The sequence below is a fragment of the Bubalus kerabau genome, chromosome 3, assembly GCF_029407905.1.
Source record: "Bubalus kerabau isolate K-KA32 ecotype Philippines breed swamp buffalo chromosome 3, PCC_UOA_SB_1v2, whole genome shotgun sequence".
NCBI classification, from domain to species: Eukaryota; Metazoa; Chordata; class Mammalia; order Artiodactyla; family Bovidae; genus Bubalus; species Bubalus kerabau.
Genome location: NC_073626.1, coordinates 116,043,362 through 116,057,800, shown reverse-complemented (window position 1 = coordinate 116,057,800; position 14,439 = coordinate 116,043,362). Strand labels below are relative to the sequence as shown.

General features: G+C 41.0%; 1 protein-coding gene across 1 annotated transcript in view; it reads left to right on the top strand.

The window, feature by feature from the left end:
- Positions 1-14,439, top strand: part of RAB3GAP1 (RAB3 GTPase activating protein catalytic subunit 1) — a 219,026-nt gene that overhangs the window by 94,386 nt on the left and 110,201 nt on the right. The window contains exons 2-3 of the mRNA XM_055572747.1: positions 10,838-10,901; positions 11,003-11,058. Of these exons, the coding sequence (XP_055428722.1) occupies positions 10,884-10,901; positions 11,003-11,058 (74 nt within the window). The 5' untranslated portion in view covers positions 10,838-10,883. The remainder of the gene's footprint in view (positions 1-10,837; positions 10,902-11,002; positions 11,059-14,439) is intronic.

The window sequence follows — 14,439 nt, the reverse complement described above, 5'->3', positions numbered from 1 at the left end:
TTGAGATTGGAGAGGTATGCAGGGGCCATATTTTGAAGGGCCTCATAGGCATCATAAGGAGTTTGACTTCTTCCAAGTGCAATATAAAACCATCAGAGCACTTTCCTCAAGGGAGTGACAATGTCTGATTCTTTTTTAATCATATTGATAGTTCTACAGAGGAAAGATTGTAAGGTGCAGCAGTGGAAGTCAGAGGTGAATATAAAAACAATTGGTGCTTGGTTTACTGTAAGTACCTACTTGTGAGTGGAAGCTTTGAAGGCAAAATATAAAACTCTAACAGTATTCTTGGTTGAAGGATATTCTTACGAGTACATTTTTGTAAAAATCAAGACAGAATAAAATAAAAGGCCTTGGGAAATGACTGCTTGCCTGAGGTCTCTATTTCTTCTTCAGCCCCAAGAAACCAACGTGAAATAGCATTTTTACAGGCTATGATTAAAGATGCTCAGAAACAAACTTGTAACACTTCCATTTCCTACCTCCACCCCCGCCCCCTAACCCGGCCACCTCTGATCATAGTTAAATATGGAAAAACTACACATTTTTTTTTTTCTTTTCTTTTTCTCACTACGGAGAATTTAGTAGTGTTATGGAAGATGTACACATATGAGACCTATTTACTTTTTGTTGAATATTTAAATATTGGGCAGGACGGAGTTAATATAGCTGGCCCTCATCCATTCCTCTCCCATTACTGGGGATGAAGAGGTCAAGATCCTCTCAGACAAAGAAAGAAAGTATTGATGAATAACTCAGTATTGTAAACACAACAATAACTGAAACTCCTGGAAGATACATGGTTATTTGCTAGGAGGAGCATCCTTGTTTATAGCATGTGCTTGTTGCAGGATATCCCTACTTTAGGATTGTCTATGGTAAATCTATGAAGTTAAGGAGCATGGCTTCCTGAAAAAATGTTACAAAAATCATTCAGCTATATGTCTGTAAAATGGAAATGTTTCATTACAGAGAGCTTATGTCTTACATGGGAAGAAAGGACCTGGGGGCTTCCCTCTATGTCTCACACTTTCCCTTCTTTGCCTGTTCCTGTTGATTGATTATACCCCTGAAATTATTCATAAAGCTTGATAGTGGATGATGTTTTAGATCTGCATGCATCTGATTTGACAATATGATACACACATACACATTTAGCTACTGGATGCAATTATCTTTGAAACATGCTCTTGAGTTCCCCCCATAGGAGATATCAGGTATTTCAAGAGACAGAAAAGCAGAAAAATTAAAATACTAAAGAAAGATTTTGGAGGGAAGCAAGGAGCCCTAGCAGAGAAGGCAATAGCAACCCACTCCAGTACTCTTGCCTGGAAAATCCCATGGACAGAGGAGCCTGGTGGGCTGCAGTCCATGGGGTCGCTAAGAGTAGGACATGACTGAGCGACTTCCCTTTCACTTTTCACTTTCATGCATTGGAGAAGGAAATGGCAAACCACTCCAGTGTTCTTGCCTGGAGAATCGCAAGGACGGGGGAGCCTGGTGGGCTGCCGTCTATGGGGTTGCACAGAGTCGGACACAACTGAAGTGACTTAGCAGCAGCAGCAGCAGCAGCAGCAGCAAGGAGCCCTAGAAGAGGAGTATCTAGACTGAATTCTCATCTTCAGTGTAATCTAGCTATGTGACTTGGGGTTGTGCTTAGTTACTCAGTTGTGTCTGACTTCTTGTGGCCCCATGGACTGTAGCTGGTCCGGCTCCTCTGTCCATGGAATTCTCCAGACAAGAATACTGGAATGGGTTACCATACCATTCTCCAGGGAATCTTCCCATCCCAGGGATTGATACCAAGTCTCCCGCATGGCAGGCAGGTTATTTACTGTCTGAGCCACCACCAGGGAAGACCATTTTCCTATTTATAAATTGAAGGGGTTGAGTAAAATGAATTCAGAAAACCCCTCTGATTCCAAAAGTTTGAGACTCTAAAATAGAAAATAAGCAAAGTAATTTCATTACAGGAGAAAAATCAAGAAATGGGAAATGATGCAGTGATAAAGTCCTCCCTCTGGTGATCCCCTGGAGAAGGGAAAGGCTACCCACTCCAGTATTCTGGCCTAGAGAATTCCACAGACGTCCATAGGGTCGCAAAGAGTCAGACACGACCAAGCGACTTTCACTTCACTTCACTTCACTGGTGGTCACCATGTTCCAAAGCCAGCTCTCATTCAGCTATACTCTTCAGGGCCTTTGTATTAATAGTTCCCAGGCTCTGTTAGTCTCTCTGATCCAATAAGCACCCCTTCAATACACTCTATTCTCCTGTCATTTCGTACTTCTATTATGACAGAGTCTGACTTGTTTTAGAGTTATTTTTAATCTCTCCATTAGATTCTATTTTCTAGAAGATAAGTAACAAGTTTTAATTATCTTTGTTCTGCTATTGTGTCTTTATATTTTATGCAGAGAAGGTTCTCGGTGACTATTTCTAGAACTAAATGTACACAGAAGTAGAGTGAAAAAACAATGAAGAATCTCATGAGTGGCCTTTTGCTTACTATGGGACAAGCTCAAGTTCTCGGTAGAGCTATGTTTTTTATTATTTTTCAGGCTAGATAGAGAGGAGGAGAAAGGATTTCAGTGAACAATAGTAGCAAATGAGATGCTGTAAGTGGAGGGGCTTGAAAAGGACAAAAATTGAAGTTTTGAATCCAATCTTAGCTATAAGAATACACTAATGAATACTTTTGAATATCTGGGCAACCCCGCTGTATTGAGTGGGAAAGGATTAAAGGATTTAAAAATTCTGAAAAGGGCTTTTCTGCTGAGGCAGCAGTGGATTGGTTGTGAGCTGCGTCTTCTGCATATTAAGCAGGACCCATTTGTCCCCCGCAGTGCAGTGGTAGAAAAAGGTGGCAGTGTTTTCAGGAAGACCATGAAGGGACCTGCTGCTTTTAAGGAACCAACATACTTTTCTGAGGAACACTTTCTTCCAAATCTCTTCTTTTCCACCTAGAAGGTGGTAGAGTGAATGGAGGGTTGTAGGGTGATGGTGAAGGAAAGGAAGGAAGATAAATTGGGCATCTCGGTGGACAGAGAAAAGAGATGGAGGAAAACATTGACATCCAAGGGGCATACTGGTCTAGAGAAATTCGATAGCAAGACCAGGGTTTTTTGTGATGCTGAGTAGGGTATATGGGGTGGAGTTGTTGATTTCATTGACTTAGGTGTTCTGTTTTGCTGCTCAGAAAGAGAATGTGAGCAGGGACAGCTCCGACTCTGTGAGATGGAGCCACAAATGATGTTCCATAAAGCCTTGGCAGCCAAATATGATTGAAGGTCAGCTTCATCTGGACAGATTTTATAAAAAACACAGATTCTTGCAATTCCATAGAAAAACAAGTGAAAGATTTGAAATCACTCTTCATAGGAGAGGAATATAAATGGTCAACTAACACAGGGAAAATTGTTTAATCTCACCAGGGCTCAGGGAGATGCAAATCAAAACATTTTTTGTTCAACATACTGGCAAAATCTTAAATGATTCAGAGTATAAAATGTGTGGGAAAATGGCTACTCTTTTACACTATTAGTGGGTATATAAATTAGTAATTCTCATTTTGGACATTGTGATCTGGTACTACCTGTTATACTTTAAAATGCACATCCTCTTCAACCCAGCATTTCCATTCCTCCATATCCACCCTAGAATAATTTTCACACATGTTCACAAAGATGTAGGCATAATTAGTTTTTACTCTAGTATTTTTGAGGGGAACACATTTATCATGGAAAATTTCAAACATGCAAAGTAAACAGTATAGTATCATAAACCCATGCACTTGTCACCCATCTAAGAATGTTATTTATTAATAGCTTTATTAATAGTTTCTGCTGTATAACATGATGAGTCAGCTATACACGTACATATATCCTCTTCCTCTTGAGCTTCCCTTGCACGTCCCCATCCCCTCCTCTAGATCATCACAGAGCACTGAGCAGAACTGTCTCCGCTTTACAGCAGGTTCCCACTAGCAGTCTATTTTACACATAGTAGTGTATATGTGTCAAGGCTATTCAAGGCTACTCTTTCAATTCACCCCACTTTCCCACCCCCTCCCAACATCCATAATTCTGTTCTCTACATCTGCACTTCTATTCCTGCCCTGAAAATAGGATCATCAGTACCATTTTTCTACATTCCATAGATATGGGTTAATATATGATGTTTGTTTTGTATTTCTGACTTACTTCTCTCTGTATGACAGACTCTAGGTTCATCTACATCACTTCAACTAACTCAATTTTTTTTTCCTTTTAATGGATGGTAGTATTTCATTGCATATGTGTACCACATCTTCTTTATCCACTCATCTGTTGATGGACATCTAGCCTGCTTCCATGTTTTGGCTATTGTAAATGGTGCTGCAATGAACATTGGGGTATGTGTGAATAGACATACTAATTTGTGCAAAAATTAATTAAAATAATTAAAACTCTATATTGTGTCTCTATAAATGTTTATGTAAAAAGATGGGAAAGAGTCTGAAATTATTTACACTCAACTGGTATTGGTGATTTTATCTTCAGTTCAGTCACTCAGTCGTGTCCGACTCTTTGCGACCCCATGAATCGCAGCACGCCAGGCCTCCCTGTCCATCACCAACTCCCGGAGTTTACCCAGACTCATGTCCATCGAGTCGGTGACGTCATCCAGCCATCTCATCCTTTGTCGTCCCCTTCTCCTCCTGCCCCTAATCCCTCCCAGCATCAGAGTCTTTTCCAATGAGTCAACTCTTCGCATGAGGTGGCCAAAGTATTGGAGTTTCAGCTTCAACATCAGTCCTTCCAATGAACACCCAGGACTGATCTCCTTTAGGATGGACTGGATGGATGTCCTTGCAGTCCAAGGGACTCTCAAGAGTCTTCTCCAACACCACAGTTCAAAAGCATCCATTTTTTGGAGCTCATCTTAGGAGTATAGAAATAGAGAAGACAGTAAAGGAGGCCATTTGTTTTATGCATATTATTTGAAACTTTTACAATGAGAAGACATTTCTATTATAGTGCATGGACAAATTAAAGAACTCCCAGGCTCTGGCTTTGGTTATAAATAGTGATTTAAGTATTTCATATTTGGAAGTACATTGCAGTACGTGCTCAGTTACTTTAGTCGTGTCTGACTCTTTGGACCCTATGGACTGTAGACTGCCAGGCTCTTCTGTCCATGGGATTTGGGATTTTCCAGACATGAATACTGGAGTGGGTTGCTGTGCCCTCCTCCAGGGGATTGTCTCGACCCAGGGATTGAATCTAGGTCTCCCAGATTGCAAGCGCATTTTTTACTACTGAGCCAACAGGGAAGCCCATATTGTAGTACATAGGTAGGCAAAAGCAAAGAGCAGAGATAAATGGAAGATGTAAGATTCACTATAGCAAAATAGCAGAAGCAGTTGAGACTGAAATTAGTCCATCTAGTCTAATTAGAAATTAGACTGAAGTGGATGGTGAAAGGGCTCTGAGGAGCAGATAGTTACATATCTGGAGATATTAATGTAAATGTAGTTAGCAGGTCTTACAATATGATACAAAAAGTCGGGATTATACTAAAATTTTGCATTTATTCATCACTTGTAGCTAGAATTTTTCATATCCATATTCATATCTTTCCTCATAACAAGGAAAATCAGAGATTAAATAAGAATATGCCTATGTAAAATATGGTAATTAATTGTCCACACACACCACCCCACACAGCTAGAATACGCTCATTCTGTAAACTTGTACATAATTTTTATGACTCTTTTTAACTCTTTTGTTTTCACATTCTGAGTTCAAAAATACATTAACAATAGAATAGTTTAAATAGAAACATATAAATGTGGGCAAACTAAGTCAACCTGCCAGTAAGAACTGTCTTTTCTGGATCTAATACCAGACAAGAATTTAAGTTACAAACTTGGGAATTAGAACTAGCTGTTCTTGACTTAGCATTATCACCTAGAGGGACTTCAATTATATTTGAAACTTCCTGAGGGCAAGCATCGTGTTTTTAAGTTTTTGTTTCTCAGTTTCTAGAACAGGGTCAGGCACATAGAAGCTGCTTTTAACAGGTGTTTGTTGAATGAACAAAGGAGTGAATGAATGATGAGTTAAGGAAGTTTGCATTACTTCTCTTGAAATTCTCTAGAGCTTCCTGCCTTGGTGGCTATAACTCTTTCTAGTCCAAGAAACAGTGGACTGCTTATTTAGGATACATGATATTGCCCGTGTGTTCAGAAAGGTTACTTGATCGTTTTCACACCACTGATTTTACAAAGAGCTTTAAGAAGTTGACTAACCATTGTGCTTCCCTTTATAAATCATATTATAGTTCTTTCTGACTTATCTCAGGCTGTGGACACCTTGAGGGCAGGGATTATTCTTCGAACCCCTCCCTATGGTTGACTATGACATGCCATGCTTCCCTGGTGGTTTCAGCAGTAAAGAGTCCCTCTGCAATGATACAGAACCTGTCTCCGTCCAGGAGACAAGGATTTGGTCTCTGGATCTGGAGGATCCCCTGGAGAAGGGAATGGCAACCCACTCCAGTATTCTTGCCTGGAAAATCCCATAGACAAGAGGAGCCTTGTGGGCCACAGTCTATGGGGTTGCAAAGAGTTGGACACAACTAAGCAACTAACACTTTCACTTTTTTCCACTTCACTGCCATGACAGTAGATACTTGATAAATTTTGCTGAATGAATGAATGAATACTGATAATTTTGATAATTCTGATAGTTTTGATTTAGAGAATTTCTAAGAGTTTCTTATTCTCATAGTGTGTCTTCCTCTTCCCGCTGTACCTTCTACTGCAACTGGTCTCAGAGCTATATCACAGAAAATTCCTGATTCTCTCTGCACAGAGGCCATCAAGGCAGATGAGAATGGTGCAGTCCCACTGCTGTTGCTCCTCTCACAATGTTTGCTCTCTCGCTAAGACCTAATTAAACTGTGATGCCCCTGCATTCCTCTGAGGACTAAGCCAAGGGTGATTTTTCCAGGCCTCTAATCTCTTAAATTGCCTATGCGTCAAAATTCTCCCTGTGGCCATTATTGGTAACACCTTGAAATAACTGCAAGGTATGCCAGAGAGGGAATACACTTGCATGGAAAAACCCTCGCCTTTGGACGTGCAGCAAAATAGCTCTTAATACTGAAGAAACAAAATCTTTTCTGCTTCGTGAACCAGTGAAAAATCTAATAAAAGTGTGTCTCCCCTGGGTACTTTACATCATTAGCATCCTGGCTTCATACTTCACTTTAACAAATAACTTATTTAAAAAGTTTCTCCAGGGAGAAGGAGCCAAAAATAACTTGGAAGGAAACTTTACCTAGCAACCTGATAAGGCTTGTTTCCTACAGTTTCTGAAATTTAACTTCATGCAGCAAAGTCTTTGTGGTTTTTCAGTTTCAGATTTTGGCATGCACTGAAACTTCTTAATGGTTAACCAAAAAGGAAAAAACGTAATACTCACATGTAACACGTTACAGTTTTCATTATATAAAGCATCCATTATAATTGCTACTACCATAATGGATCACCTACTACATGCCAAGACATTCTGTTAACCACTCTGCAAATGTGCATAGAACTTAATCTTTGCCACAGTCCTATGTGGTAAGAGGTATTACAAATCAAATTTTAATAATTAAGAAATTGATGTTTAGAGGGCTTACGTTATTTGCCCAGTCTTATAGGTAGTAAGTGGCTGAACCTGGGTTTGCTTGACCTTAAAACTTACAAATGTATTTCAGCTGGAGAGAATCTTAAAAGGTTAAGTGAACGGCTCTTTGATTCCCACCTTTCCCTCATTTGTTGTTGTTCAGTCACTCGTTTGTGCCCAACTTTCTGCAATCCCCTGAACTGCTGCATGCCAGGCTCCCCTGTCCTCCACTATCTCCTGGAGTTTGCTCAAATTCATGTCCACTGAGTCAGTGTTGCTATCTAACCATCTCATCCTCTGCTGCCCCCAATCATCTACTGCCTTCAGACTTTCCCAGCATCAGGGTCTCTTCCAATGAGTTGGCTCTTAGCATCAGGTAGCCAAAGTATTAGAGCTTCAGCTTCAGTACCAGTCCTTTCAGTGAATATTCAGGGTTGATTTCCTTCAGGATTGACTGGTTGGGTCTCCTTGCAGTCCAAAGAACTCTCAAGAGTCTTCTCCAGCACTACAAGTCAAAAGCATCAGTTCTTTGGCACTCAGCCTTCTTTATGGTCCAACTCTCACATCCATACATGACTACTGGAAAAATCAGCTTTGATTACACAGACCTTTGTCAGTAAAGTGATGTCTCTGCTTTTTAATACACTGTCTAGGCTTGTTACAGCTTTCCTTTCAAGGAGCAAGCGTCTTTTAATTTCATAGCTGTAGTCACCATCTGCAGTGATTTTGGAGCCCAAGAAAATAAAATCTGCCACTGTTTCCATTTTTCCCTTTCTGTTTGCTATAAAGTGATGGGACAAGATGCCATGATCTTAGTTTTTTGAATGTTGAGTTTTAAGCCAGCTTTTTTGCTCTCCTTTTTGACCTTCATCAAGAGGCTCGTTTGTCCTCTTCATTTTCTGCCATTAGAGTGCCATTTCCTTCTCCAGGGAATCTTCCCAACCAGAGATTGAACCGACATCCCTTGTGTCTCCTGCATTGGCAGACAGATTCTTTACCACTGGGAAGCACCTTTCCCTTATCCCTGCATTTAATGTCATCAAGCTCTGACTATTGTAACTCCAATATATGTATCAAATCAGTTGACCTTGTCTGCTGACCCCCGGCAGTCAAAGCCTCCACACAATCTCCCATTGGATGCTGTAATAAGTCACTAGCTGTTCCTACTTCTTTTTTTGCAACCCCCCTCCCCCAATGCATTCCTATAGCAACCAGACCATTGCAAAATGTAAAGGATTTTATATTTTGGACCACAATGCTCTCTTGCTTAAAACATTTTAGCAATGCCCACTTTGCTTCACATAAGGGGCACATAGAAGGCTCTTTAAGGTCTGGCCCATGTGTACCTCTTCAACCTCATTGCAACCGCTGTGCTCTAGGTGTCTTCTTTTCGTTTGTTAGACAGATCAGACTTTCCTACCTCCAAGCCTCTGGATATGCTATTCTCTGCCCTTAGAAACCTTCCCTGCCCCCAACCTGGCTGCCTCCACTCTACCCTTCATCTGGCCCTGAAGATTCTTCTTGTCAGGGTCACCATTGGCCTCCACATTGCTAACAGGGATGCTGATACATATGGTACCTCTTCTTTTGGTTTGTGCAGTAAATTTTCAGTTTCCCTACTCCATCTTGAGTTCCTTCAAATCAGGGATTGTGTCTTCAGTATGTCTTCATTTCTTAGCAGTCTAGCATAATGACTGGTTTATAGTAGGTGTCTAATAAATGCCTATAAATGAATGAAGGTGCAAGTTCAGACCTTTTGGGAAAGATTTTTACAGTAGTAACTCTAACTCCCACTAGTGTAGTGAACTGAAACTAGAAGGAATATCAAGGGATGCGGGTTCAAGTCTTGGCACTGGCCATAATTATCAAATTCTTCTGACCTTAGTTTCCTCATCTGCACCATGTATATCACTGTATTTTTTATATCTCTCTCTCCTAAGATTAAAATATTTAATTGCTAAAGCTGTATTTCTGAGTCCTCTAGCCACAAATTCCTTCTTGTGAGTCACAAAAAATCATTAAATGAGATTTAATTAAAAAAAAAAACTTAAAAAAAAAGCTTTTAGGGACTTCCCTGGATTTCCAGTGGTTAAGATTCTGTGCTTCCATTGCAGGGGGCATGGTTCCACTCCTGGTTGGGAACTAAGATCCCTCATGCCCCATGGTTTGGCCAAAAATAAAAATAAATAAATAAAAGAGAATTTAAGGAAAAAAGTTTTTAATTATGAAAATTTTTGGACCTAACAGTAGTTGAGAGAAAAGTACACATATCCATGTACCCATTATTAGCTTAAACAATAGCTTATGTGCCCATGGCTAATCTTGTTTTATTTCTAGCCATATCTACTTCCCTAGGGTTTCCCTAGTGGCTCAGCCATAAGGAATCTGCCTACCAGTGCAGGAGATGTGGGTTTGATCCTGTTGTGAAGATCCCCTGGAGAATGAAATGGTAACACACTCCACTATTCTTGCCTGGGAAATCTCATGGACAGAGGAGCCTGAAGGTCTACAGTCCATGGAGTCCTAAAGAGTAGCAACTAAAAAACAACCACCCACCTCCTCCTCCAATTATTTGAAACAAATCCTGGACATGGTATGATTTCCTCTGTAAATGTTTCAGAATGTATGAGATATAATGACTAACAAGTAGCTGGCACTCCTATTCCTCAGTGGCTTAAAAAGTGTTCATTAAACAGCATGTTGCTCTTCTCAGAAACCAGATAACTGGTATAATGGTTTTATTTGATGACTTACACAAACTGCCTGAAATCTTTGAGGTGAGGGATGGTGGATATTATGGCATCTAGCTCAGTGCCTTGCAATCGATTGAGAGGATGAATGAAAAAACAAGAACAAAACCAATCTGTTTTAGGTTTTTTCATAAAATCATACCCACATGAGTCTAAGGCCTTGTTCTTGCTTCTGTTCCTTTCCTGAATTCATTACTCTACAGGAGAATTTTAAATTTTGTTAAATCAGCTAGAGAAGGGGGACTTGATGGTAGTGTAAGTTCTTTCTTTTCAGGAACAAAAAGTATTACAGAAGAAAAATTAAATGACTTCAGCCTCAGGAGACTGCCAAACTAACCGGAAGAGGTGTCTCCGGGGCGGGGCTGCGTGGAGGCTCCGCCCCCGCCCGCTCTCTGCTCCCCTAGTCCCCCGCCTCCCCTCGCCTTCCTGCTTTTCTTCCCGGCAGTCCTAGCGCCCACATCGGCGCTCCGCAAGATGGCGGCTGACAGTGAGGTGAGGTGTCTTCCCGCTACCTATCTCTGTCTCTGTTTAAGTTAGCTCCTCCGTGTCAGCGCCCGGGAGCTCAATCTCTTTCTTTCTTTCCACTTACGCAGCCCGAGTCCGAGGTATTTGAGATCACGGACTTCACCACTGCCTCGGAATGGGAAAGGTGAGTGAGTCGTATCATTGGTTACCATTAGTTTGGGCCCCGGCTCCGCCCGGCTACTTCCCCAACCTTGACCACAAGTGACGCCACTCCTGCGGGAAAAGTAAGCCCCTTGGCTCCCCGGTCTTCGCCTCCTCCCTTCTGTGGTCCACCGCAAGCCTCTTCCACGTCTCGGGTCTGACAAGCCCCGGCCCGCCCCCATCTGTAAAACCCGGAGACTCTGGCTCTCCGAAGTTTTGTTTTCTTTCCTTTTAGACCACTTCCATTAGACTTTTGGTCCATCTAGTTGTTGATCACCCGCCGAAACAGTTCCGGAGGCTACCTTCCGTTCCTGTGTTATGTCCGTGTAACTAATTCGTTTGTTATAGTAGGCAACAAACTTCGAAGCTGCTCCCCCCCGCCCCCCTTCCTTGTACATCCGTTTCAGGAGGAGGCCTTTCTTCTGAATCCTGGTGGTTGTCCATCTGTCGCACTCCCACCATCTCCATCCTGTCTTTTAGGGTAACCTTTCGAAACAGTTTGTGTGTGGCTTTGGAACGCTTAATTGTTCCATTTCAGTGGGTAATGTGACCCAGGCTTCCTCTGCCATGGAAACTCCAAATTCTTGTACCACCAAACTCCAGTTGAATAGCTGAGTGAAATTGTTGGATCACTAAAATTAGTTGAACGCGAAGTTTGTGGAGGAGTGATGCTAAAGCTGAAACTCCAGTACTTTGGCCACCTCATGCGAAGAGTTGACTCATTGGGAAAGACTCTGATGCTGGGAGGGATTGGGGGCAGGAGGAGAAGGGGACGACGGAGGATCAGATGGCTGGATGGCATCACTGACTCGATGGACGTGAGTCTGAGTGAACTCCGGGAGTTGGTGATGGACAGAGAGGCCTGGCGTGCTGCGATTCATGGGGTCGCAAAGAGTCGGACACGACTGAGTGACTGATCTGATCTGATCTGATAGCTTAGGTCGAGATGTTATCAGTTCGTTGTCCAAAGAACCCCTTCAGGTTTTTTGAGTACTGAGGTCAGTAGTTAGCTTGTTGGAATATTTTATGATCTTTCTGATTGGGAGAGGAAAACCATCTGGTTGTGAATGTCATGTCATTAAATGGCATAGAAAAGATCCCTGCTGGGATGCTAGTTTGACCTGTGGTCCCTGCCCCACCCCCACCTCCTCCCAAAAGGTAAGACATAACCACCCAGGCAAGGCTTTATTGAATAGGTACTATGTATTCAGAACTATATTAACAGAAAAGAACAAAATCAAAACAAATCATTTGATCTCTGTGTTAAAAAAACAAAACAGCAAATAGTTATATTAGTATAAGGATGGTAATTGTGGATTGTAATTGTTGGAGGTATTTTCATAGAAAAGACAGGAAATGTGCCAGGCCTGGAAAGTGGAAAATAACCGCTTAAATGGAAAATAACCGCCTAAATGGAAAAAAAAACTGGTTAAATATGAGACGGTCCTGACAGGAGCAGAGACAGGTGAAAACCTTTGGGATTTAACGAAATGTCTTCACTGGAGTGAAGACTTGTTTGTTGAAGGAAAATAAGATTATTAAGATAAAACCAGATTATAGACAGCCTCCAAAGCTAAGTAAAGGAATCTAAATTTGATGCTTTAAGACCAGTGATTCTCAAACTTTAGTGTGCATTAGAATCATAGTTTATAATTCTGTATGTCTGAGGTGGAGTCAAATATTTTTATTTCTAAGAAGATCCAAGGTGCTGATGCTGGGTCAAGAGACCACACTTTAGAGCCATTACAGAACAGTAGGGAGAGACCCTTGATTTTGTGTTATGAGAGTTGTTTGCCAAGATTAGGTGAAATGAAGGCAAGTGAGTTACTATTTTGGTTAGGTTGGTGATTAGGAAATTGGAGAGAAAGGGTAGGAGGGAAGATTGTAAGACATTTCAAAGAAGTAGAAGATAAACTTGATGAAATGTAGGAGTAGAAAAAAAAAATCAAACATGAAACTGCAGTTTCTTGCCTAGAAGAGTGAAGATAAGAAAGTGGCAAAGAGAGAATATAGTTTTAGACCTGTTGAATTTGAAATAATAATGTCTTAAAGGTAGTTAGAAAATGTAGTAGTTTGAATCTTGAGAGTGAATTGAGGAAACATTAGAGTATTTAATGGATAAATAATCACTTTCCAGTAGCTAAATATTTAAAATATCCTCAGGTGAAATATTAAATCCTTCTAACTCCTTATTTGGAGGTAGTTGTTAACAGAGTTATGAAAACTACCTCAAAGTAGGAAATTTGATTTTTGGCTTTATGCTCTTGTTTATAGAATGAAACTACTGTTTTACAGTTTGTAGGAAAATGGTTAAGACTTTGGAGTCTTTTAAACCTTGAGTTTAATGTTTGAATGAAATTTCTTATCAGTATGTCATGAGCTGTATGGACAATTTATAGAAACCAATAACTCCTTTTATTATTTGTCCATTGAAAAAATACTGAGTGAACATGTATCAAGCACAATGCAGGGCATAAGGATGTGGTGGTCAGTGAAAACAGATGGTTCCTGCTGTTGCTGAACATATAAACTAGTGGAAAAGAAGGATGTGAATAAATGATACAAGTGAGTCTGTAGTTACAGTTGAAATGAGAGCTAAGAAGAGGGAAAGAAACATTTTTTAAGAGCATATAACAAAAGAACCTAATATTGAGGAGTAAGAGGAAGTGATCTTTCAGGTGAGATCTAGAGAGCTTTCAGGGGTAGTTACTCCATTTTTCTAATCAAATCTCAGTACTTACAGAATAGGCTCCAATTTTGGTCTGCTTTAGTACTGATAGTATTGCTAATACAGTGAATATTTTAAGATGTTCCTTCTTTTACTGTGAAATTAAAATGTGAAGTCCCTTCAGTCGAGTCTGACTCTCTGTGATATGGACTGTAGCCTTCCAGGCTCCTCCGTCCATGGGATTCCCCAGGCAAGAATACTGGAGTGGGTTGCCATTTGCTCCTCTAGCAGATCTTGCCGACCAAGAGATGGAAACCTGAGTCTCTTAAGTCTCCTGCATTGGCAAGCGGGTTCTTTACTACTAGTGCCACCTGGGAAGCCCTTTTATTAAAATGAGGTGAAGTGAAAGTTGCATAGTTGTGTCCAACTCTTTGCAACCCCATGGGCTATACAGTCCATGGAAATCTCCAGGCCAGAATACTGGAGTAGGTAGCCTTTCCCTTCTCCAGGGGATCTTCCCAAGCCAGGGATTGAATCCAGGTCTCCTGCATTGCAGGTGGATTCTTTACGAGCTGAGCCACAAGGGAAGCCCAGGAATACTGGAGTGGGTAGCCTAACCCTTCTCCAGTGGATATTCCTGACCCAGGAATTGAACTTGACCAACTGAGCTATCAGGGAATCCCTGATATTTATTAA